This window comes from Carcharodon carcharias, chromosome 18 (assembly GCF_017639515.1).
Source record: "Carcharodon carcharias isolate sCarCar2 chromosome 18, sCarCar2.pri, whole genome shotgun sequence".
Lineage (NCBI taxonomy): Eukaryota > Metazoa > Chordata > Chondrichthyes > Lamniformes > Lamnidae > Carcharodon > Carcharodon carcharias.
In genome coordinates, this window is record NC_054484.1 from 54,113,843 (window position 1) to 54,140,808 (window position 26,966).

The 26,966-nt window shown below is 42.0% G+C and overlaps 1 protein-coding gene across 1 annotated transcript in view; it reads right to left on the minus strand.

Annotated features, from left to right (window-relative positions):
• The window catches only part of LOC121290453 (centrosome-associated protein 350-like), an 84,558-nt gene that overhangs the window by 5,721 nt on the left and 51,871 nt on the right, over positions 1 to 26,966 (minus strand). Inside the window, exons 4-9 of the mRNA XM_041210890.1 lie at positions 25,064 to 25,236; positions 22,647 to 22,878; positions 18,673 to 18,793; positions 10,820 to 10,908; positions 9,672 to 9,806; positions 4,186 to 4,357 (exon numbers count right to left, since the gene is read on the minus strand). Coding sequence (XP_041066824.1) covers positions 4,186 to 4,357; positions 9,672 to 9,806; positions 10,820 to 10,908; positions 18,673 to 18,793; positions 22,647 to 22,878; positions 25,064 to 25,236 — 922 coding nt within the window. The remainder of the gene's footprint in view (positions 1 to 4,185; positions 4,358 to 9,671; positions 9,807 to 10,819; positions 10,909 to 18,672; positions 18,794 to 22,646; positions 22,879 to 25,063; positions 25,237 to 26,966) is intronic.

Sequence of the window (26,966 nt, forward strand, 5' to 3'; positions counted from 1 at the left end):
CCACCTCCACCTGGACCCCTCTGGATTCTTACCTTCTCTTGATCTTTTCATTGAGAACTGTCGGCATGACATTAATTGTCTCAATTTCTCTCACCCATTCTAATCTGTCTCTCTCTGAACTTACTGCACTCCGTTCTCTCAGGTCCAACCCCAACATTGTCATCAAACCCTCTGACAAGGGTGGTGCTGTTATTGTCTGGCGCACTGACCTCTACCTCGCGGAGGCTGAGCATCAACTCGCAGACACTTCCTCCTACCTGGACCATGACCCCACCACTGAACATCAAGCCATTGTTTCCAGGACTGTCACTGACCTCATCTCCTTTGGAGATCTTCCTCCCACAGCTTCCAACCTGAAAGTCGCCCAACTTACGACGGCCCGCTTCTACCTCCTACTCAAAATCCACAAACAGAACTGTCCCGGTAGACCGATCATGTCAGCCTGTTCCTGCCCCATGGAACTCATTTCTCGTTATCTTGACTCCCTTCTCTCTCCCCTTGTCCAGTCCCTTCCCACCTATATCCGTGATTCCTCTGACACCTTACGTCACATCAACAATTTCCAGTTCCCTGGCCCCAACCGCTTCCTCTTCAGCACGGACGTCCAATCCCTCTACACCTCCATCCCCCACCAGGATGGTCTGAGGGCCCTTAGCTTCTTCCTCGAACAGAGGCCCGAACAATCCCCATCTACCACTGCTCTCTTCCGTCTGGCTGAACTTGTTCTCACACTGAACAATTTCTCCTTCAACTCCTCTCACTTCCTCCAAATAAAAGTTGTGGCTCTGGGTACCCACATGGGCCCCAGCTATGCCAGTCTCTTTATGGGGTATGTGGAACATTCCTTGTTCCAGTCCTACTCCGGCTCCCTCCCGCAACTCTTTCTCCGGTACATCGATGATTACTTCAGTGCTGCTTCATGCTCTCGTTGGAACTTGGAAAAATTTATTAATTTTGCTTCCAATCTCCACCCCTCCATCATTTTCACATGGTCCATCTCTGACACTTCCCTTCCCTTCCTTGACCTCTCTGTCTCAATTTCTGGTGATAGACTGTCCACCAATATCCATTACAAGCCCACCGACTCCCACAGCTATCTCGACTACAGCTCCTCACACCCCGCTTCCTGTAAGGACTCCATCCCATTCTCTCAGTTCCTTCGCCTCCGTCGCATCTGTTCTGATGATGCTACCTTCAAAAACAGTTCCTCTGACATGTCCTCCTTCTTCCTTAACCGAGTTTTGCCACCCACGGTCGTTGACAGGGCCCTCAACCATGTCCGGCCCATCTCCCACGCATCCGCCCTCACGCCTTCTCCTCCCTCCCAGAAACATGATAGTGTCCCCCTTGACCTCACTTATCACCCCACCAGCCTCCGCATTCAAAGGATCATCCTCCGCCATTTCTGCCAACTCCAGCATGATGCCACCACCAAACACATCTTCCCTTCACCTCCCCCCCGGCGGCATTCTGTAGGGATCATTCCCGCCGGGACACCCTGGTCCACTCCTCCATCACCCCCTACTCCTCAACCCCTACCTATGGCACCTCCCCATGCCCACGTAAAAGATGCAACACCTGCCCCTTCACTTCCTCTTTCCTCACCGTCCAAGGGCCCAAACATTCCTTTCAAGTGAAGCAGCATTTCACTTGCATTTCCCCCAGCTTAGTCTACTGCATTTGTTGCTCCCAATGAGGTCTCTTCTACATTGGAGAGACCAAACGTAAACTGGGCGACCGCTATGCAGAACACCTGTGGTCTGTCTGCAAGAAAGACCCAAACCTCCCTGTCACTTGCCATTTTAACACTCCGCCCTGCTCTCTTGTCCTTGGCTTGCTGCATTGTTCCAGTGAAGCCCAACGCAAACTGGAGGAACAACCACACCACCACCCCCATTTCTCTCCCCCCACACCCCCCCAACCACCTTAAACTACCCCTCTTCTAATATTCACTCAGTTCTGTTGAAGGGTCATGAGGACTTGAAACGTCAACTCTTTTCTTCTCTGCTGCTGCTGCCAGACCTGCTGAGTTTTTCCATGTAATTCTGTTTTTGTCTTGGATTTCCAGCATCCGCAGTTTTTTGTTTTTATTACTGCTGTGGGGAAGCAGGTGGAATGGTTTTGTGTTTAAAAACCAAGCAGGAAGCTTGTGCAAGTTCAGTTCCTCTTAAAAAGGTTGGGAACAGAACAGGCGAAACTCTTGAAGATTTATGGAACAGAGAGTCACTGAGGTGTGCCTTGCTGGTGATGATTGGACCTGGAAAACTCAAACAGGAAGTGGAATAATTGTCTCTATAGCTGAAAGTTTTAACATGACATGGCAGGCAGAAGTGAACCAGCTGGAGAGCTGGAAGTAACAGTGGGACTGTTGCTGGAGAATGAGAAACATGCCATTTTCTTTAGTTTGGTGTTTTAGTGGACTTTTGGTTTGTTTGTTACACTAAAAGTCTTAAAATGTGAAATCTTGTCTTTCAGTTCTCCGTCGGTTCTCTCCATGGGAAATTCATCTCTTTTTAAGGGCTAACGTGCTCTATGAAGGTAATAATGCCTACCCTTACCCCCAAATCTAAAATTAGGTATATATAGATTATTAGATTGCTGATACACAATCACAGTTAATACTGTAAGCATTCTATGTTTTCATTGTTGCATATTGTTAATCCATTGTCTGATATTCCACTTAGAATGCATTTTGAAATACCTCATTGTCACTTTAACATTGCACTTCTTTTTAATAATGAAGTATGGTGCATGATGGTTGGATTTAGATTCAGGTGCCTGTTATGTGGTGGTATGTGATCTTAGATCTGTATATTTTTTAAACACAAATGTTTTTGTTTCATATTTTTGTTCACTGTATGCTGACATGTTTATGAACAGAAATAATAAATATTATGCAATGCTTCTATTTCTGTTCCTACACCCCCACTATGAGACCAACATGATTGTCCATGGATGGGGTGTATTAAAAGTGTTACTCATATTTGAAACTCTGCTGAGGCTCTATTTTACTGATAAATTTACTTATGTGAGGGGATTATTTATGATTTAATGAGCCAACTATATTGGTAATGGGCATAATTTCCTAAGCTCAATAGATGGGCAAAGCAGTAAAATTTTAGCTGAAAAGTTTAGCATGGCTACCTATATTAAGACAATAAATAGTTATACAGGAAGCATAGCCAGAATTTTTAGCTTGATGGGTGGGCGCGCATCGCGCCCGACCTGACTGAGTGTGAAATGAAGCACGATGACATCGGCCGAGCGTGCCAACAATTAAAAGGCCTATTAAGGTCATTAAGTTATCAATTGACTTTAATTTTTCACTGCCCATTCAACCTAACGGTTGGCAGGCAGGCAAAAAGGCCAAGCAGCCTTTACATTTTTTAGGAAACCTCATCGACGGGCAGAATGAGGTTTCCAAAAGCATATACAAATAAAATAACTTTATTTTTTAATTAAAAATATGTCCATATGTCTGGGTGGGGCATGTTTCATTACATTTTTCTGCTCTTTATTATTTTCTTAAATATCTCTGCATCGCCCTGAGGCAGTTCCGTGCCTCAGGAAGATTATTCAGTGCTCTCTCGTGTACGTGCGCATAGTTTGCCTGAGGCCTGTTGGTCGCCCTCCCCCTGCCCACACAGGCAGCACTCAGTGCTGCCACTCATGTGTCTCACTGGGCAGACATTGGCTGCCGGACTGCCCCCACTGATCCCACACGCCAAGGGCAACATTATGCCCATGTTTCAATCTACTCAAGGAATAGAAAAAATAACGTAGATATGTACATTGAAACAAGGATATATCAATTGATGTTTAATATAAACTGCATTTTGTGCAAACAGCCCTTTATGTACCAATTTAAAACTGCTGTGAAGTCCCACTTGTGACTACATTCTGATTTGCAGGTCACAAGTGTGTGGAGATCTATTAGTTGGTCAGCTTGGTGGAAGCTTTGAGCCGAAACTTTGGATCATTTTCAATTTAATTGCCTGGGCAGTAATGTGCTGGAGCAGAATACCCACCCATTATAGAGTGCATCAGAACTACATCCCAGTGAAATCACTAAAATCAGACAGTGCTATAAGGGGCAGAAGATCTGTCACATTAAAACAAAATGTGACAAAAGCAATCTTTTCAGAGCTCTCTGAATTCAGTAGGCTAAGACTTTTCCTCACTAACCTCACTGTTTTTTTTCTGTTGAGGTAGTTGCTCCAAAAACCAGGAGATGATGGTATGGATTTGCAGGGAGTTGAACTGGAGCACTGTGTATATGAGAACTGATGGTGACCATTAATCTGACTTATAGATGACATATCATCATCGCTCTCCCCATCCAGATCAAACAGACTACCTTGAGGAAGAGAAAAAAATCTGTTAGATTTTTACAAACTCTTCCATGCTGGGCCAATGTTGATTCTTGACTGCAGATCAATCAGGTCAAAGGCTGCAGATGAAAGAACAGCGGCTTTTGTAGAGCCTTGTTAACCTATTCTCATCAAAAAACTATGTACTAACATTATAGTAAAACATCAAGTTGATGGTCAAGGTGAACAAACCACATAAACAGTCTGATTCAAGTTTCATAATTCTGAATCTATACTTTCAGTTAGTCATGCACAAAACAGTATAGTGAAAAAACTTTGTGCTCCTTAAAATAATGTACTAGGATACCTCTAGATTGCATTGAAAATATCAGTGTTGAAATTGTTTTGTTAGTTGGTGTGAAAAAACACTAAAAGCTTTGATACATTTTCCAAATATATATTGTAACAATATTTTGAATGGTGATCTCTTCAATCAATATACTAAATGTTTTTGGGCACACAGTCTTTTAACTCTATTCTCATAATATTTTGCTTTTTTCTATAATCTTACAGACCTGAATACCACACAAACAGAGTAATTTCTTCCTCCCCACCCCCCCATCAAATCTTACAAATAAAGTTTAAGATCTTTGGCAGAACAAGTTTTGAATATCTGCCAGATTTAAATGAAGCAATTAGAACTTCTGTTGTAATCAGGGTTCTACAAAGTTGCCCTTCAGCAGTTTCGGGCAATGAAATTCTACATCTTCCCACCCTTCTGTTGTGGAGCCTTAACCATGGTATTTTTTAAGGGCATTCTCATATATGTTCTTATGATGGAGGAAAAACAGAAGGAAGAGGAAATGACAGAGGCACGTACCATAAAACTGAATTAAAGGAGAAAACCAGCAACTCAGAAGAACCCTTCCACAAGAGATTACAAACTATGCCATTCCTCAATAATAGCTCAGAAGAGGTCTGCTTAAGGAGGCAATGATTCAGTTGGGAAGCATAAAAGGAATTCTGTCTTCCATTGCAAATTGATCTCCAAAACATTCTCTCAAACTACAATGAACAAATTTACTTGATAACAATGGATAACAAATAAGGGAAATCATGTTTAACTAATTTATTAGAGTTCTCTGAGGAAGTAACAAGCAAGCTGGAAAAAGGGGAACCTGCAGATGTGGTGTACTTGGATTTCCAAAAAGGCATTTGATCAGCTGACACATCAAAGGTTACTATACAAAATAAGAGCTCATGATGTACGGGATAACATATTAGCATGGATAGAGGATTGGTTAGCTAACAGGAAGCAGAATAAGGATAGAAGGGTCTTTCTCCAATTGGCAAGCAGTAAATAGTAGAGTGCCACAGGGATAAATTCTGGGGCCTCAGCCATTTTTAATCTACTGTATATCAATGACTTGAATAAAGGGACTGAATGTATGGTAGCTAAATTTGCTGATGACACTTAGATAGGTAGGAATGTAAGCTGTTAAGAGGAAGTAAAGAGTCTACAAAGACTCATAGGTTAAGTGAGTGAGCAAAAATTTAGCAGATGGAATATAATCTGGGAAAATGTGAACTTGTCCACTTTGGCATGAAGAGTAGAAAAGCAGCATACTATGTAAATGGAGAGAAATTGCAGAACTCAGTGGTACGGGGGAAATCTGGGTGTCTGAGTACATGAATCACACAAAGATAGTATGCAGGTACAGCAAGTGATTAGGAAAGCAAATGGAATGTTAGTGTTCACTGCAAGGGGAATGGAATATAAAAGTAGGGAAGGTTTGTTACAGTTGCATGGTGAGACCACATCTGGAGTATTGTGTGCAGTTTTGTCTCATAAGAACATATGAAATAGGAGCAGGAGTAGGCCATTCAGCCCTTTGAGCCTACTCCATCATTCAATGAGATCAAGACTATTTTTCTGCACTACCACCATATCTCGATGCTTTTAATATGTAGAAATCTATCAATTTCAGTCTTGAACACACTCGACGGCTGAGATGCCACAGCCCTCTGGGGCAGAGAATTCTAAAGATTCACCACCCTCTGAATGAAGAAATTCCTCCTTATCTCAGTCGGAAATGGCCTGTCCCTTATTCTGAGACTGTGCCCCCTGGTTTCAGTCTCCCCAGCCAAGGGAAACAGCTTCCCTGCATCTACCCTGTAGAAGCCTGTAAGAATTTGATATGTTTCATTTCAAAAAGAATATACTTGCATTTGAAGCAGTTCAGAAAAAGTCCACTCGATTCATTCCTGGGATGAAGTGCTTACTTTATGAAGAAACTTTGAACAGGTTGGGTGTTTACCCACTGGAGTTTAAAAGAATGAAGGGTGATCTTATTGAAACGTATAAGATCTTGAGCAGATTTGGTAGGGTGGATAATGGGAGGATGTTTTGTCTTGTGGAGCAGACTAGAACTAGGGAACATAGTTTTTAAAAAAAGAGAGGTCTCCCATTTAACATGGGGATGATAAATCATTTTCTCCCAGAAGGTTGTTAGTATGTGGAATTCTCTTCCTCAGAAAGCAGTGGAGGCAGTCATTGAATTTAATCAAGGCTGAGTTAGACAGATTTTTGATAGTCAAGGGTTATGGCAGCAGACAGGAAAGTTGAGTTGAGATCACAATCAGATCAATCAAGATTTTATTGAATAGCCGACTCCTGGCTCTTAAATCCTATTTTCCCATGATTGCATAGCATGGAGTGGTTTCATTGTTCATATAAATATCTTATTTCCTACTCCTAACACTATACTTGAAAGCCAGGGCTGCCAGTGAGGCTTGCTATATCTTTGTATTGTAAGCCTCTTGGGACTGAGGTCACCCTTGCCTCAGGGTTGTTGAGTTCTAGTGGACTATGTAGACTGCAGTGTTGTGACAGCTACATGAGCTGGCATCTGGTTCTGTTTGCTAGAAAGGTCATGTGAGCCTTCATCAGGAGAGATTACTGTATCATGAAAGAAAACCGAGCTATGCCATTTGTGCTGAATCCTGGATCTGACAGCCCATTGATCATCAGGAGGACAAGCCTGCTGGCATCAGTTAAACCCTGCAGATCCAACTTCCAGCATCCTTTCAGGCTGTCTATTCCAAATGTAACAATTTGTTGCATAAATAAAATATCTTCTTATTTCTCCCAAATCTTTTGCCAATTATCTTAAACCTGTGTCCTCTAGTTATTGATCCTCTTGCTGGTTGAAACAGTTTCTCCCAATCCACACTATTAAAAACCCTTCAGAATTTTGAACACCACCGTTAAATTTCTCCTCCTCCCTCTCTGCTCTAAGGAGAACAATTTCCATATCGTCAAAATCCCCATAAACATCCATAGTGCAAAGTTGTCTACATTTTGCTATTAGTTTGTCACTTTCTCAAAGAAGAATGTACAAAATGGACTGCAGCAAAATGTGCAAGGTGAAGGTTGTGAAATAATAGTGATGCTCCTATCTAATTTCATTTTTTCCCCAATGATCCTTAACAGTACAAACATATTATAGCCCAGAGATTAATGCAAACAGAAACTTTGCTTCAACATATGTGGCAAAGATTCTACCTTCTGCTAGCACCAACAATAGGAGAATTAACCTCATATATATGTTATATGCAGGTTTTATAACACATCTGAGCCTTCATTATAAATGTAACATATAGATTAGTATGACTGGGATTAACAATTAATCTTTAATTACAGCACATAGCTCATCAGAGACCACATTGGATGCACTCCATCTTCTCCTGTCTCTTCCAAAAGGCACAAAATATGGTACCAACCATATTTAAAGTGTAAAGAAATTTTAAAATAATGTAATAAAAAGCCAAATGCATATACATGCTGAATCAGTGCAATGTTTTCAAACAAAGCTGGGATCAATGCTTTTGCTCATGTATATGTAAAAGAAAGTTTTTCTTTTCTTTTCCTATAAAATTATGAGGGGTTTGATGGGGGTAAATAAGAAGAAACTGTTTTCACTGCCAGGAGGGCCTATAACCTGAAGTCACAGTTTCAAGGTATTGGCAAAAGAGAGGACATGAGCAGAAATATTTTTATTCAGCGAGTATTATGATCTGGAGCACACTGTCAGAAAGGGTGACGGAAGCAGGTTCAGTAATAACTTTCAAAAGGGAAATGAATAAATACTTGATGGAAAATTATTTGAAGGGCTCTGCGGAAAATCCAGGGGAGTGGAACTAATTGGATAGCTGTTTCAAAGATCCTGCACAGGGACAATGGACCAAATGGTCTCCATCTGTGCTGAATAATTTTGTGAAAAAAAACTCATAAATTAAAATATCCCTTTGAGAACCTCAAGGAGCCAAAAATTTTGGATGAAACGTTCTTTTGGATGCGTGAACCTCTCAGTTCATCCATGGAATTTGAACAGAAATAAAGACAATGGAAGAAATTCTCCAATACTTATCCAGTTCTAAGGCTTCTGAAGTCAGAGCTGTCAATCATCAATGATTAAAGGTACAGTCACAGAGCTCCCAAAAAGATTGTGAGCAAGTACTCTTTTTCCTGGTTTCTAAGTGCCTGCTAAATCCTTGATTAAAAGTAACTTAAATCAGCATTTAGAATTTGCAGCCCAAGCAACATAATCTGATTCCAAATATAACTTATCTCCAGGCATTCACGTTGAACGTGCTTTTATTTTAGCGCTATTTTAGGACTGTATGAAGTAAAATACATAAGTATTCCTATTTTGTCATAGTGGCAGACCAAATAAGGCAAGTTGACCTTCTTTGTGGCTGTAGACGCTAATAATCCCTCCTCTGGATCAATTAAATAGGATTTCTGTTCCCAAAACAATGCCAGCTGAGAACTGGTGATATTTCAATTCATATCATTGAAAAAAGACTCTACTATTAGGAAGCAATACAGCCGAGCAGCTGGCTCTTCTTCTTTTGGGTAGGTTTTGACCAGCAGATAGGAGGAATGTGTTATTAAACTTGAATTGTAAAGCTTGGTCTGTACTGTAAGCGAAGGTTAACAGAGCCAAGGAGTTCTACAGTTTTGAGGTCCTGGGGAAAAAAGTGGAAAGAGTTTGGTGCAATGAAGATGCACAAATCAGGCAGAACACATAAAGCAGTGCTATTAGAACCTAGGAAGAACAAGAAAGGAAATTTCAGAGTAGAATAGAGAGAGGCGAGAAAGAGCACAGTCATTAATTCTGTGAGTATATCCACAGCATAGCATGAAACAATGGCAAAAGTTTATTCAAATATGATTGATTATTTGTTGTTGGGAGGAAGAATATTTGTTGTTGGGAGTCCATCAGCTCCAATCCAGCTTGGAGACATTAGAATAAAACCAAGCTGTTTGTTTCTTATGAAAGTCATTCTAGTAAATACCTCCAAGATGACGCTTGTTTGAATTTGAGACCTGATCAAAGGTCCCATTGCTGCAGGATGCGAGGAGAACCTCTGTGCTGTCACTATCTACTGAAACTGGAGAAGCATTTCCTGTAGCCCTGCTTTTGTTTTCATCTGTGGGCAGAAAACACAGTAGTTCTGTGTGAGTCACACTCTCTGTGTTAGATACACACGCATTCTGATCCACTGCAACACTGGGGAACCAAACCAACACAAGTTTTATTCTCCAAAAATCTCCTTGTGGGTTCTCCTGATTGGCTATTATAACTTTGGCGGAAAATGGGCAGAAAGCTGTTTCAGCACTTACCTTGTGTTTCTGCCGATCCTCCACTGAAGCTATGGCAGCCAATCAGGAGAAACCCTGACGAAGTTCTGAGATGAAAAGGACCAAAGGAAAGGAGCAACAAACTGCTCTTGATTTAGATGTTCAGTTAGAATGCAAAAAGGGGAAGATTTTGCTAAATGGAATAAAGCAGGCTACAAAATAAGCATTAGCATACCCCTGTCTGCCACCAAATCTAAAAGGTGATGTGGATTGTTACTGGGGGAGGGGATGGACTTTAGGTTCTCTAATCTGACACTGCCACTGGACAGTTCAGTTTACATTCTCATTGAAAGTGCCCTTGGAATGCTGTTTTTTTCTCTTGTGGAATAATCCCGATGGAATGGCTTCCAGCAATGTGTCTGCACACCTTCAGATCTTCACCTGTGCATTTTTATTTAAAGGGACAAATCTAACCTAAATTAACAAAGGTCTGCGCTTCAGTTCAAACCAATCTCTGAAACTCAACCAACCCAGATTTCCAAAACCTATCCTGAAGAAATGTCAGACTGCAAAACTTTCACACCAATTTATTAATTACCATTGTTGCAGCAAAAAAGAATCTAGCCACAAATGACCAAAATTAATTAGCTAATATCCCTGTGATTAGAGTAGTATTGCACATTGTTTGGAAGCTGTATGGCACCACATTGAAACTTGTGTCCAAGTTATAAGTGGTTAAACTATTATAAGTTACGGCACATAAAGAAGGCTTAATCGATTGTAGTTACTCTTTCTTACCTGCTGTTCTGATTTCATTAACTTTCAAAACAGTACTAACTGATGTTAAGCAACTTTGATTTACCATCCCATGTTTGGAGTCTTTGATCAAAGGTCACTTCCTCGTTTGATTTGGTTGGACCGCTTTTCTCTTCAATGTTGAAATATTCAAATCTATCCAACAGTTTTGAAAACAAAATGAGATAGTCAGTTAATTTGTTTGCAAATGAAAATAAGTAATCTACATTACCCTCACAAGGGAGTTAAGCACAATTCGGTTTGGCCTTGATCTAGCAATAGCAGATCTTGTGAGGCAGGACACTTATCCACTTATCCACAGACTTATCCACTTACACTTCCACTACTTTCTGACGGATGCTGCCAACTGGACTGCGTTCTCAATTATGAGCTGACAGAAGCTCAGTATTCTGCAGTCAGTCAATCTGCAGACCAAAATACTATCCAACCTTCTTTCCTTAATAATAAGAGACACCTGAAGTAATAGTTGGAAGGGGAAAAAAGACATTTGAAGTGGTTTTTGAGGAACTTAGGGTGAATTTTAAGTACCTGATCTACTCAGAGTGAAGGAGCCCGGTAACACATCAACACTTTTTAATGCGACCACTGCATCTGATGTCCAGGTTTTCTGACCAGTTGGAGCAAGACACATCAGTCTATTTCAGCAGAACTATTTAAAGGAACCTAGTGAGGATCAGACTGGAAGTATGATAGAGGTCTTCAGACAGAGCCAGAAGCTGCAGAAATGGAGGCACAACAGAGTAAGGCAGCAGCACATGCTTCAGCAATTCATCTATGGAGATGATCCTGCGGGTAGCTCAGAGGGAGATTTTGTTCTCTGAAGATGGGAAGAAGAAGCCTACCCCTGAAATCAAGCATTCATGGTTGGAAGTGGCTGAGGTAGCCATCAGCAGGGAGGTGATCGCACGCTCCTGGATACAGTGTCAATAAGCGATTCAATGACCTCATCACAGCACAGAAAGTGAGTAGCATGGTACATTCAACTATATTGTGATGTGTCTCTTACCCCAAACCAACTCTCTCTACCTTCTGCACCTCATTCCTGATAGCAACATGATAGCAGGTGCACATCTCTCTCTCTGTCAAGGCACCTCCTTACATCCCATCTGACCAGCTAACTCTGACACTCACCTTCCTCTTAATGCAATGCCACATCAATCACTCAGAGTTACCCTCCATAAATGCCCCTCCATCTTCTCAAAACATTTTACTTCTCACACTCAGGTCCCTTTCTCTCCTTGCAGGAAAAGAGTACAAAACACAAGGGGGAAGGAAGACCTGGAAGTGGCCCTCTCATCATCTCCACTTTGGATCTACAAAGGATGCAGTGGATATAAGCCATTTTTCAGTATGCATGGCCAGTGGAGATGGAGAGCTCCCAGCTACCTGGTGATAGAATTCAATGTCACACAGCTACATGTTGTAAACAGTCATATTGATCTGATTTCAGAAGACAATGAAATTTGATGAGCTACACAATGATGTCCTAGCACACTCTCCCCTTGTCAATTCTAACTCATGTCTTTCATTGCTACAGGTCCATCAGGAGCTGATCCCAGAGGAGGATGAAGACTCTTCAGAGAAGGTCATTAACTCTGATGATGTTATGTCACATGACTCATGCAAACCTTCCAGCAACTCCAATACACACACCTCATTGGGACCGCCAAGGAAGATAACTGGCTTGTCATATGTTGTAGCAAACTTCACAAGTATACAGGAGCATGTATTAGAGATGGATAGAGCATTGGAAAGTCCCTGTTGTATGGTGCAGGATTCCAGCTGGATGTAGATGCTGGCCTCAGTGGCCATCAATAAAGGTGACAATTCTAGAGCAGGAACAGATAATGTGTGAGGTTCTGACAGCTTTTCTAGAGCTTTAGTGTGATTTGAAACAGAATAGGTGCCATGATGTCTAAGGCCTTTGCCCTGATGTCTATGTCCTTGGAAAGAGTGGCCACCTATGTGGAGCATCAGAAGCGGCAGTCAACCAAATGTTTGCTGGCCCTCACCAATGGTCTGCATGCTCAGACTGCCAGCATAAGCAGGCTGGACGAAAACCTCACCTTGTTTGTTCAGCTCCTCATGAAGTGCAGCAAAGTGCTTTCCAGCTCTTGGCCGGCAGAGAACTCTGGGACATGGGAGTGGGGACATTGACCATTTGCCACTCTTGCCCCCCCCCCCCCCCCCCCCCACCCCCCGGCCCCATCCACCCACCCCACTCCCAGTACTTAATGGCCAAGTCTGCCCCTGCACAGGTGCAGCTGGGGCACTTTTTGGTGGGGCCTTTCCAGGCTTCGAAACCCAGAGGATATCAGCCAAGAACATTCCAGCTTTTAGAGCAGGGATAGGCGCAGCCTGCCCCCACACCTGTGAAAGAAACATAGAAACAGAGAAAATAGGAGCAGGAGTAGGCCATTTGGCCCTTCGAGCCTGCCCCGCCATTCAATGTGATCATGGCTGATCCTCTATCTCAACTGCTTACTCCTGCTCTCTTCCCATTTCCCTTTATGCCTTTAGAGTCCAGAAATCTATCTATTTCCTTCTTATTTATATTCAATGACTTGTCCTCTTCAGCCTCTTGTGGTAGTGAATCCCATAGGTTCACCAGCCTCTGAGTGAAGAAGTTTCTCCTCATCTCAGTCCTCAATGGCCTACGCCATATCCTGAGACTGTGACCTCTTGTTCTAGACCCTGACCCCAGCCAGAGGAAATATCATCCCCACATCCAGTCTGACCAGTCCTGTCAGAATTTTATACGTTTCAATGAGATCCTCTCTCATTCTTCTAAATTCCAGTGAATACAGACCAAGTAGGCCCAATTGCTCCTCACACGACAATCCTGCCATCCCAGGAATCAGCCTGGTGAACCTTCAATGCACTCCCTCTAAGGCAGGTATATCCTTTCTTAGGTAAGGAGGCCAAAACTGCACACAATACTCCAGGTGTGGTCTCACCAAGGCCTTGTGCAGCTGCAGTAAGACATCCTTGCTCCTGTACTCAAGTCCTCTTGTTATGAAGGCCAACATTTGCCTTCTTAACTGCTTGCTGCACCTACATGCTTGCAGAATAGTAGAAAAAGAAAGACAAAGGATTTGTAGCTGCACAAACATATTCATTTGGATGTTTTGTTACATTTCTGTTTCATGTTTATGCACCTGCAGAGTTAATATATAGAGTTAATTTTCCAGGCAACTTTTCTTGGTGGAAAAATTGAACTTTATTTACAAGACAGCAGCAGCAGCTACATGTGTGCATCAAACTCCATAACTAAAGAACTCCCTCCTAGAGGTTCCCTGCGCTGCTAGCTGATTGGTTTACATAGATCATGTGATCTTACAACATGGGATTATTCTTAAAGTTACAGTCCTAATGCTTGTCAGAACTATAATTACTACATTCCTCCCCCTTTAACCTTTCTGTCCATTTTGTATTTACAATAATATTTATCTCATGACATTACAATATTTACACAGGCCATGAAATTACAAGTTCAGTCTTTCAGATGGTTTCCTGATCCATGTAGAATGTCATAGCTCAACAACTTCCGATTCTTTGACGGAAACCACATTCTCTGGAACCACATTAACATCAGGTACCTCATTAGGCACAGGCTGTTCAGTGTTGTCCTCTCTGACAGAGATATTGGGCATGTCTATCCTTGGTTGAGCAACTTCAACAGAAACTACAGGTTCAGCAATGGTTACATTTTGTTGGGCTACCTCCCTTCTTCTTAAATGATCCACATGCTTACAGGTGATCTGACCCTCCACTTCCATGTGGTATGACAATGGTCCGGTCACAGAGCTCACTTTACCAGTTAACCACTTTGATCCTCCACTGAAATTCCTTACATATACTGCTTCTCCAACAGTAAATTGTCCCTCATGACTATGTAAATCATGAGTCGCTTTTTGGTTCCCTTGACTTTTCTCCACCTTCCCCTCCAAATTGGGAAGTATCGGTCTTAGTATTGTTTGAAGATGGCGCCTCATCAGTAACCCTGCAGGTGTTGCACCTGTCGTAGGATGGGGGGTTGTTGTGTAGTGAAATAGGAAATGAGCAAGTTTAATTTCCAATGATTCATTTGTTAACTTTTCAATTCCCACCTTTTATTGACTTTTTGGAACCTTCCTTTTTGTCGTCTTCTTTCTACCACAGAGTTTAGTCTCAGCCTTCTTTTTGACTTCCCTGTCAGCCAGATTTCTCTCAGGTGAAATCTCAACTTGTCTTAGTTCTGTAGTTGAATTACATGATCTACTTGCATCTTGGAAAGTTCCGCGACTTTAAAGCAAAGCCTCTTTAGTTTCATTCAGCTGATTCTTCAGCTCTTCTCTCTCCTTCTTGTATCTGTTGGCTTCCTACTCGAACCTTGAACACTACTGCGTCTTCTCTACCAACCAATTCTTCAGTTTGTTCAGATTAATGTTAAATTCATTCTGCTTCTCTTCATAATTTTCCAGAGGTACAGACTTTGATCTGAGCGATCCTTGTAGTATGTGAAGGTCTTTCAACAGGTTTTCCTTTTCTTTGCGAAGCTCACTCACTTAATCTTGAGTTCTGTCATTCAGCAGAGTCTCCTTCAGTTTCTTCTGCTGTTCTTCCATGTCATTGTTTAAGACAGTCTTCATTTCTTCAGGTTACTGAATGGCCAAACACTACTTTTTCATCCAGTTGCAGTCTTTGGACTCTCCAGGCTCTTTCTGAAGTACCTTGCCTTGTTCCTTTTCTAACTCAGAAACTCTTCCTGCTTTCTTGTGAAATCACTGGCCAATCAAGGTTAGCTTCCCTCAACCAATTTTGACCTAGAAGGTTTGGTCCACTATCTTCGGATACCATCACTGATAGTTGTGCTGTTTATATAATAAATGGGTACTCTGATGATACCTTTTACCTGGATTTCTTCGCCTATGTACATTTTCAACTTGGCAGAAATTTGTTCCAAATTTAATTGCTGAGCACCTTTATTTAAATATCTGAAAGTGTGTTCTGCTAATACAGTAGTAGAAGCACCAGTGTCTACTACCATTTTTAAGGGTTTACCATTCATTTGCAATGTGACAGTAATTGGCTCTATCTTCCCAAATTTCACGTCGAATAAAAAATAAATGTCCAAATTGGTTGTTTCTGATTCTTCCACACTAAATACTTCATTGGGCTTCATTTGTTGCCTGAAAGCCTGTTTTAATCTTGCTTTGCAATGTTTCAATATGTGCCCACTTTGTGACAAAAAAAAACTCCATCTTTTTAAATTGCCAATTATTAGGAGTATGTTTGTTTCCATGTCAATAAAAATTAGTTTTCGTCTTTGTTGCTATGCTGTTTCCTCTAAATTTTCAGTTAGCGGGGGCTGTTTCCTGCTTTGTGGTGGAGTCCCGGCTTTTTGTGCCACTTTCAGTTGACCATTCCCGCCCAACTAGGAAAATGGCACCATTTTGTGCACAATGATTCACTTGTGAATCCTTTACAGCACTTTCCATCGCAAGCGCTATTTCTTAAGCTTTCTTAAAATCAAGATCCACTTCAGCCAGCATTCTTTGCTGAATAGCATCCTATTGCATGCCACAGACCAAATGATCCCTGAGCATGTCATTCAGGGTTTCACTGAAATCACAATATTCCATTAGTTGTTTTAATTTTGCCACATAGGTAGCAATGGTCTCCCCCCAGAGCTCTATTCTGTGAATTGAATCTGAACCTCTGCATTGTGAGGGCTTGGGTTGAAAATGTCCCTTAATGAGGTCTACTAATTCACTGAAGGTGTTTGAACCTGGGGCACTGTGGGCCATCAAGCTTCAAATTAAACTGTAGGTTTTGCTCCTACAAATACTCAGGAGAATCGCTCTTCTCTTTTCCTCGCCTGTGCTTTCATTGGCTTGAAAGTAGAACGCAAGATGTTCTATATATTGAGACCAGTCGTCTGTGGCTCATTCAAAGGGATTGATTCAGCCAAACTGTGGCATCTCAGATGAGTATATCTTCCTTTCTTTTTAACTATCTTAGATACTCTCAATTTCTGGATGAGGGGCAGTACCGAATCTTATTTATCTGCATCTGATTTTCCAGGCAACTTTTCTTGGTGGAAACATTGAACTTTATTTACAAGACAGCAGCAGCAATTACATATGTGCATCTAACTCTGTAACCAAAAAAAGAACTCTCTCCTAGAGGTTCCTCATGCCGCTAACTGAAGGTTTACACAGACCATGTGATCTTACAACACAGGATTATTCTTAAAGCTACAGTCCTAATGTTTATCAAACTATAATTACTACAATACCGTAAACTTTGTTTCAAATCACCATTATCCTGTCTTGCCCATTTTTCCTTGCTGCCTGCAAAGTGGCCTCCTGCCTTGTGAAGAATGGTAGAACCAAGGGTTAAAAATAAAAATGGCTGTCTGTGAAGGGGGTTGCTATATGGGACTTCTCTGTGCAATGGGTTCAGGACTTGTGGACCAATTGGCTGCACTGCCTCAGTCTAAGTGAAGTACGCCTAAATCAGGTCATCTCAGAAAACAATTTGTGCAGCTCTTGCTGCCCTTGCTACATCATACTGTTCTTCCTCTGAAGTGCGGTCTTCTTCCTCATGCTCAAGATCCAGTCCTCACTGTTGCACAAGGCACAGAAGATCACTATAATTTTGACACCTTGGCTGCTGCATACTGAAGACATCTGTCCAGGCACCTGATGTCCATGGCCAGCGTTCTGATTGCTTGCTCTGTACCAGTTCAGGTGGTCAGGTCCTTTCTATTGTATCTTTCCTTGGCTTCATCGTCTGGATCCCTCATGGGTGCCATCAGCCACATCCTCAGAGAGTAGCCCTTGTCTCCAAGGTACCATCTGCTGACTTTGCGTCGAGATGTGTATCTCTCAGGGAAGTTTGACTAGCCCAGGGTAAAAGCAGCATGGCAGCTCCCTGGGAAACTTGCACATGATCTTTTGGTGGCTGCAGAAGAGCTGAGCATTGTCAAAGATGATATCAGTCACTGGGACGTGCAATTATGGGCGGCAGACTGTGAGATTCTACAAACATCACCAGCAGGTCCCTGGAAGACTCCAGTAAAAGAAATTTGACAGCCGCTGGCCATGCATCTCCATCTGGTTCACTTGGCAGCAGGTCTTCTTTCAGAAGGCTGCAAATGTCAGCGACCACCTGACGGTAAACTCTGAGCTTCCTGAAACACTGACGCTCGCTCATGTCCAGGAAGCCTTTGTATCCCCTGACATTATATCCTGCATTAGGGTATCACCTGTTGCAAGTTAGAGCTCTGTGGTGCAGACTGCCAGTGATTGAGGAAAAAGGTGCTGCTGTTGCTATTCATCTTCTTATCTGAAGTCCAAGGTAGAGCTGTATAAGCTCTCCCATGCTGATCTGAAGATTAAAAGTTGGGCAAGTATAGATCAAACTCAATAGACTCCAAAGCAGTAGAAATGATCTCCAAAGTAGCGAAAGCGCACACTCAGAACAAAGCCCATGAGAAAACACTTTTTACTTAGGCAAAGAAGCAGTTGTGAGATCTCGGTTTAAAGCGTAACTTGCCTGTCACTAGCTCATCTCCTTCACCTCGCACTCCCTGGTGAGTTCCTGGAAACCCATGCACATACCATTCATGTCAGAATCAGGATTAAAGAGGCAGATAATGAGCACTTAACATGTTGAAATACCCACCCCTTCCTACAGGGGTTTCAGATCATGATGAGCTTAAAAGGAGAAGTCGGTGGGTTCCTACTGGCTTCCCGACAGGCTGACAATTTCATCACTTTTAGCCGCCACCCACTCACAAACCCACCCACCTTGTTAGGGGCACTGAGAGAACTCAGTGCAGCCAAAGAACTTTAAGGCAATTACGTCAACCTGTAATCATGGCAGACATTAACAAGCACTTTCTCTCTTTACCTGAGCTGGGAAGGTGGGATGGCTCCCTGGAAATGGGACGGAAGAGAAGACTTTATCTGTAGGATATTCTCCTGTTCCTTTTGAGGCAGTTCTAACTTCTGTGCTGATATTGCACCACTACCTAGCAATCCAAAGATAGACAGCTTACTCAGCAAAAGAAATGGGGAGGCATCCTGAAAGTTAAAACAGTGGCAATTTAATAATACAGAACCAATTGGGTCAGGTCAATAATTTTTTTATGCCAGTGATGTAAATTTCCCGTTAGTTGGAAGGGCAAAGCGCATTATAAATTAAAATTAATTGTGAAATAATTAGTGCATTTTGATACTAGTAACACACAATGAAAAAGATAACAAAACAAATAGACAAACAAAACAAATTTCATCTTTGGATCACAACACATTATTCAACTTAAATGTAGAACACTATTTTCAAACAGATATCAAACATGTACCTTGAAATTGGGCTCATTAAAAATCTTTTAACAGAATTACCAATTCACTTACATAAAGATATTTCACACAAAACGTTAAGTGTCCTTCAGTTTGAAGATTTGAAATATAAATCCTGTGGAAAAATTACTCATTAGCCATGTTGCTTTCTTGGACTTCTCCTTATTTCCCATATCAATGCACTGGGCAGCTGACACAATGCAATTAATCATATCTATCTTGATAGCAGTATCCTGTTTTCACATATTGTAGGGAAATCTAGGGGAAGAACATTGGTTCTTAAAATGCAATGTAGAAAAGTTAAGCTATGCTTCCATTTTATTTAATTTGAAATGGAGAATTTGCCTATGAAATGTGTTTATTTTACTTTAAAACAAATTTATGTTGTATTGATGTCCAGTGTTTCCCATCACCAACATCAACATTCCTCAATGCAGTTCAACTGTTGCTTTCACATAATAATGAAAAAAACCAAAGTATGGTTACAGTTTACTTGCACCAGACAATTCATACAGCTTCTAGAGTTTTCCTCCAAGTAGTGATACTTCTTATTCTGAGTCCTGTTTTCAAAAATATTTTCGTAATAAAGGTATCTTGACAGATGTCAATATTTCTGTAACTGCAAACTTCTCCTAAATGTCTAATTTGGTGATGAGAGACTATGAGTGGAAATTTCCCTGCCCTTTGGCGTTGGGTGTGTTTGGCGGCAAGAGTGGATAATATGGTGAGATGGCCAAAAATGGGTTTCACGACGTTGTGAAACCAGTTTGCAATCGTCTGCTCTGCCTGCTAATGGCAGGCCGCCATTGCCATCAGATGTCAGGAACCTCATTGTAATACATCTGCTTATCATCATAAGGCCAGCTCGCCGGAATCACCCCCCAAGCTGGATCATCCGAGCGCGCCGACGTATTACACAACCAAACATAAGTGATGTGCACCTGGCGAGCTGCACTTCACTCAGGACTTCGAGGTTTGTTTGCCTTTCTTGCTTCAGGCAGCACCCACAGTCATCAGCGCCAGGCTTCACACAGAGCACCACATCACTTTTAAGGGGGCTCACAGGCAGGTCTCTACCTACCAGACCAGCCATAGACGAGGGTGGCTTTTCAATGGCAGCAGGGCTTTCTTGTGGGAGGGGGAGAAGTGGCCTTAGGCAATGGAAGGGGCTGCAGGACTCAGGCTGTACTGGGGAAGGGGGTATTTCAGGGTGTGTGTGGGGGCAAAAGTTGATCTATGCAGGTGGCCTCAAGATGGTGATGGCTGAGGACGCAGTCTCCAGAGGAGATAAGTCCAAATGGAGATGTGAGGGTGCGTGTGAGAGAGTGAGTGGTGATATCCCTTGAGTTGGCAGTATGTGAGATGCTAGTGAACGTGTGATGGGCTTGAGTGTGTGAGTTTAGAGTGATGAGATGGTTGCCATACCCTGGCTGCATGGATGAGATCATTCATCATCTATCTGCGTTAGATGGATAACCTCTTCAGTGCAGATTGGAACTGACCACCACTGCTATCGCTTACCAAGCCAGAGTGGTGAGATTGCTGGACCTCCTGTGGTCAGAGCGGGGGTAGAGGACATTACGCAGGCCTTGACAGCGTCCAAAAGGTGTTCCAGGGATATGTCACTGAATCGGGGGGTTGCAGTCTTCTTGCCTTTCGAGGCCATGTCTTCTGTACAGCAGTCCTGGGCTGGAAGCACTGAGAGGTGTGCGTGAGACTGCACTTTAAATATGGCACTCAGCGTGAAGAAGCATCGCGGTGTTGGCATGGCGGGCAAATGACAGCCTGCCCACCATCAAAATAGCGTGTTTCCCAGGAATACACGATTGATGAGGCGGGATTGGGATGTTACAGTGTGAAAAGCCGCCATTGCGGCCGGCGGGTAAAATGTTCCTTTTCCCGCCCGCTACTGCACTTAGTGCAAATCTGGGACGATTCTGCTCTATAAGATCATTTTGATAATCTAGTGGGTAAAGACACTTCCCAGTGTAGCAGCAGACCCTACATACACATCAAAAGTATGTGCTGAGTTAGCTGATCTCACTCTTGGCAGCAGTTAATCCCAGAGAGGGGATTTAAAACTGACCAAGCCTCCTGCTCTTGATAATAATTGTGTGTGTGGACATTGGGTGAAAACTGAATCAAGCTTGACTATGAGATCTTTAGTATCCTGGCTCACATAAGATGAGTGTTCAATTTGAGTAAGATACTAAAATGTTGTGGAGTGTTATGAACTACTCTGAACTTATGCTTTTAGGAAAGGGGGGACAAATTATGGTTAAAAAGTGAACAATTAAAGGAAGAAAATGAGATTATCATAGTGGAAGATGTTAAGAGATTTGCAAACAGTAACCATTAACATTGTGTTAAATCTTGTCCTTGCTCATGTGATGTTAACAGTACTCTTGCCAAACTATCTTTGCCATTGAAATTGCCATTGTTGCTTTGCAGTAATATGTATAAGAAAGAGGGAAATGACTTTCACTTATATGTGCATTATCACATCATTCAGATGTCCCTATGCTTTTCAGAACCAATCACATCACTGCTCCTGCATGGGCAAATAAAGTGATCAATATGTGCACAGAAGATCTCATAAACCGTGAGTAAATAATTGCTTTTAGCAGTGATGGTTGAATAAAGAATATTGGCTCAGAAATCAGGATCTCTATTCATTTGCAAATGACATCCATGACATCTCTTACAGCCAGGCAGAGGGACCTTGGTTTAACACCTCATCCGAAAGATACTACCTGTAATGGTGCAGCACTCTAACAGTTCAGAAATGTCAGGCTAAACTGTTCAAGTCTAATACCACTTGAATGTGCAACCTTCTGACTCAGAGGTGAATCAATCTGACATTGTAGAACTAACCAGCAATGTTCAGACCTACCAAGCAACATCTTAGCAATTTCATTGGTACCATATAACTATAAGGTGTTGGCTGTGGCTTAGCTGGTAAAAAGCTTGCCTCAGGTTCAGAAGGTTGTCAGTTTGAGTCCCACTCTAAGACTTAAGCACAGAATCCAGGTTAATACATCAATGTAGCACTGAGTGAGTGCTGCATTGTCGGAGCTGCTGTCTTTTGGGGGCCACATCTTCTCTCTCAAGTGGACATAAAGGATCGCATGGCACTAGTTCAAAGAAGAGCAGGGAATTCTTCCTAGTATCATGGCCAATATTAATCCTTCAACAAACATCACTGAAAAAACAGTTGGTCTGGTCATTATCATATTGCTATTTGTGGGAGCTTGCTGTGTGCAAATCAGCTACCACATTTCCTATATTACAACAGTGACTCCATTTCAAAAGACACTTCAATGGCTATAAAGTGCTTTGGAACATTCTTGAGTCATGAAAGGTGCTTCATAAATACAAGTCATTTCTATGAAATCTGAGTTTTTCTTATACAAGTAGCAATTAATATTCCCAGTCCTGTTATATACCAGGTTGTTGACCATTTTTATTGACTATGTCAAGATTACTGTGAGGTTCTGAGACTGCTGAGTTTTAAAATCATACCCCTTTTGGTAACTACTACATTCTTTTTCTTGAAGCTTTTCTTTGAGAGCCACTCGCGCTGTTGCTTGAAATCCCACAGTACATCTTTCAGTTGACGGTTTTCTTCATCAAGTCTGTGGTTAGCTTCTCTGAGTTTTCGGGACTCATTCCGTAATTGTTGAATTTCATCCAGTAAGCCAAAAGTGTTGTCTTCCAAAGAATGTCGGGATGGATCACAATGCAATCTGTTAATCTGAGAGTGTTGGAACCAGAGTAAATCAGAGGACCATTTTGATAAACCACATATTGGCATACTGGTAGCTGAACTAACGAAGCACAAACTGATGTTATTCATGTTATGTATAATACTGTGTAGGTTTTCTGATTGGGATCTTTAAGATTTCCGCTTGCCTCAGACATACCAGCATATTATTCCAGTTTATGTTTAGTCCTAAAAATGTTTTCTGCAATGCTGATAGTGTTTTGCTTTGGGCAGCTGATAGCATCAGAGGTTAAGAAAGATCGTCCCCTGGAATGATACATTCCAAAGTACCCAAAGAGAGGTTTGAAAATCACAAACTATGAAATGTAATTGAGGGGAAATCACTTCAGACTAAATATCTTGATACAATGAAAGAAACAGAAATAGCCACTAGATGGAGTCTATGTACTAATTTAACAATGCTTTATATTTAATTGAAATAAAAGAAAAAAGCAGAAAATGCTGGAAGTGCATTGCAGATCATCAGCATCGGAGAACAGCAGATTGTTTGAGATAAGTTCAATTTAGCTTATTTTTCTCTGACACAACTAGCATTTTATATTTTAATTTAATGTTTCCAACAAGCCTGATTTTCTTTTGATGTCTAATTATAATAAAGTATATTTGCATATAATGGGAAAATAACACATGCTGGATAGCTGATGTATGGGAAATCACCTGTGGTTTTCAAACACCATAACTAATTTTGATTCTATTATTTATTCAATCTTTTGTTCTGCACTTTAAAGGCACCAAGTCTGCCAGACCCACAAGGAATGTGTTACATTTGTACAGTTTCAGCAAAGGCAAGAAAAGAACTATGATATGTGCTCCCAGGGAGTGAAAAGTTAGAAAATTATCCCTTACATGCAAGTTTAATCATGTTGTAAATTATTTTTTTATATTTGTTTACGATAGTAAAAACCTTAGGCTAGAATTTCCTTGCACGGGACACTGGTGAAAAAGTTTGCAAAACTTATCTGCTGAATTCCTGAGCTAGATTTTCTGTCTTTTGCCCTATGCACCTGCTGGAACTAATGCTGACAGTCCCTTCCCCACCTCTTGCGTACAAACACTCATGGGGCCTAGTTTCCTAATGGTTCCTACCTTTCGACTGTTGCCCAGCCTCTCCTGCAGACTACTGGGTTCTTTGAATGGAGGGAAGGGGCCCAATAGGTTTGTTTGTATCTTTATAAAACATTGGTTCCACCTCAACTAGAGTATTGTGTCTAATTCTGGGCATCACAATTTGTGATGAGATACAGAAAAGATTTAGAATAATGGTTCCAGGAGTGATGGACTTCAGCTGCATGGATAGATTGGAGAAGCTGGAGTTGTTCTCCTTGGGAAGAGAAGATTGAGAGGAGATTTGACAGCGGTATTCAAAATCATGAGGAATCCAGACAGAATAGTTAGGGAGAAATTGCTCCCACTGATGGGAGAGTCAAGGACCAGAGGGCACCATGGTTGGCAAAAGAACCAATGGTGGCACGAAGAAAAACATTTTTATGCAGTGAATGGTTAGGATCTGGAATGCACCACCTGAGAGTGGGAGCCAAATTCAATAATGGAGTTCAGAGGGCAGTTGGATAAGCACCTACAGAAAGGACATTTCCAGGGCTTTACTGGAAAAGGACAGGGGAACAGGACAAGTTGAGTTGGAAGTAGCCAGGCACACCATTATATTTTAAGTTTTAAAATCATACAATTTCCTATATAGACTCCCCTACACTGCTCCAAAGAATTGGAGTGTGAAGTTCCTCTCAGGTGATAGTGCCAAATATGTAGTGACGCAAAATAGGTAATTGGGCATTGGGAGCCCATTTTACCATCCACTACATTTTGTTTTCTAGCACCTGGAAAGACAAATTGGTTGAAGTGTAAGAAGGACTGGTGATGTACTTTATTGTTCGACTTGTCCCACCATGCAAGATGAATTTCACCCCATTAACTCCTTTACTCGGGTACAATTCCATGAGTTGTAGCGATTCCCCTAGTTGTTCAACTAATTAGCCATTAATCATATTCAAGATTTGTTGGTGACACATGTAAGGCCGTTCAACAGTGTAAAAATCATATCCAAATTTGATATGGCTTTCCTACAGTTGCTGTTTTAGCAATGACAGTATTCTAAAATGCTATCTGGTTAATCTCAGTAATTCTTAAAATTGAACACCTTATCTTTGAGGTAGTCATTCTCTTTCTTGGCATCCTGCAGTTCTTCCGCATATTTAGATCTTAGTTTAGCTATTTCGCCTCTTAGTTGGGAGATTTCCTCATCAGCCTTGGTGAGTTCATTGACAGCACTATCATTGGCCTCCTGGAGGTCCTTGAGATAACTCTTTAGCTCTGCTGAAAAAAAAAGCACTTTAGTTGCAACAAGGTGAAAGAAAATAAAAGCTATTACTAAGCAATATCATCCAAAATCAAGTCAGATTCCAAGAGTATGCTAACGACTGCCAGCTCTACCTCACCACCACCTCTCTCGACCCCAACAATGGCTGGAATTTTCCAGCCCCTCATGCCAACAGGATCTTCTGGTCCCACCAATATGAATGGAGATTTCAATAGCTTGCCAGCCCACCACAGGGAAACCCGCCATGGAGTGGAGGGTGGGGGGTGAGGTGGGGTGGTAGCTGGAAAATTCCGGCCATTGTCTCTGATTTGAAAGGCTGCTTATGCTACATCTAGTACTGGGTGCGCAGTGGTTTCCTCCAACTAAATATTAGGGACCAAAGGCATTGTCTTCAATACCCAGCAGGAATTTTGCTTCCTAGCCACCAACTCCATCCCTCTCCCTGACAATTGTCTGAGGCTGAACTAGATGGTTCACTATCTTGACGCCTTATTTGACCCTGAGCTGAGCTTTTGATCACATATTTGCTCCATCACCAAGACCTCTGTAGCCTCTGTCACATCACCTGGCTCCACCCCTGCCTCAGCTCATGTGTTGCTGAAATCTTCATCCATGCCTGTAGACAAGACCATGCTCTCCTGGCTGGAATCCCATACTCTTCATGAAATTGAACTCACCCAGAACTCTATCCTAACTTGCATCAAGTTCCATTTAACCATCATCCTTATGCACACTGACCTCAACTGCACATTGGCTTCCAGTCCAGCAATGCCTCAATTTTAGAATTTTTCTCTTTGTTTCAATTGCACCCATAGCATTGCCCTCTCCTATATCTGTAATCTCTTCCAGCCTGCAATCCTCTGAGGTATCTGTGCTCATCTAATTCTGGCCTCTTGCACATTCACAATTTACATCACTGCCCCTTGGTGGCCATGCCTTCAGCTGCCTGGGCCCCAGAGTCTGGAATTCCCTCCCTCCCTCTCTCTCTTCATTAAAAGATGCTCCTTAGAAGTTGCCTCTTTGGCCTGGCTTTTAAAAACCAGTTCTCCACATGTTTGCGATTCATTCCACATTAAAAGCACCAGCCCAACACCACCAACCCCACCACCACCCTCCCCCACCTCTCCCACCCCACCTCTCCACACACACACACACACACACACACACACACACACAATACTTTGTGAGCTCTCTCTCCTATTCCTGTAATATATGGGCAGCCACAGAGGAAGTGGCTGATAACTTGAGGAAATCCAGGCCTGTTGTGTACAAGCAGGAACATTCTGGAAACAGACTTATCCAAACTCAATGACCAGCAGAAGGTGACATTTTGAGATGTTTCTATCAATGATAAATTACCAAAATAAAAGTTACATTTCTCTAAGTATCTATTAACTCCAATATAATTATTATTTTAAGAGTCTGAAGGAAGTCCTCATAATGAAGGAATTCTTGTGACATCAACCAAGGTGATTGTTAGAAACTGCGGCTGGAATTTTCCATCCCCATTGGAGTCCAGCATCATGGCGGGTGTGAGTGGACAGCATGGCAGGAAAGCCAAAAATCAGTTTCATGCTGTTGTGAAACCAGTTTGCAATCATCACTCTGCCCGTCAATGGCAGGCTGTGTTTCTTACCGCCAGGTATCAGGAGAGGCATTTTAATACACCTGCACAGCATTATAAGCCCTGCTCACCAGAATCATCTCCCTGTGTCCAATTTAC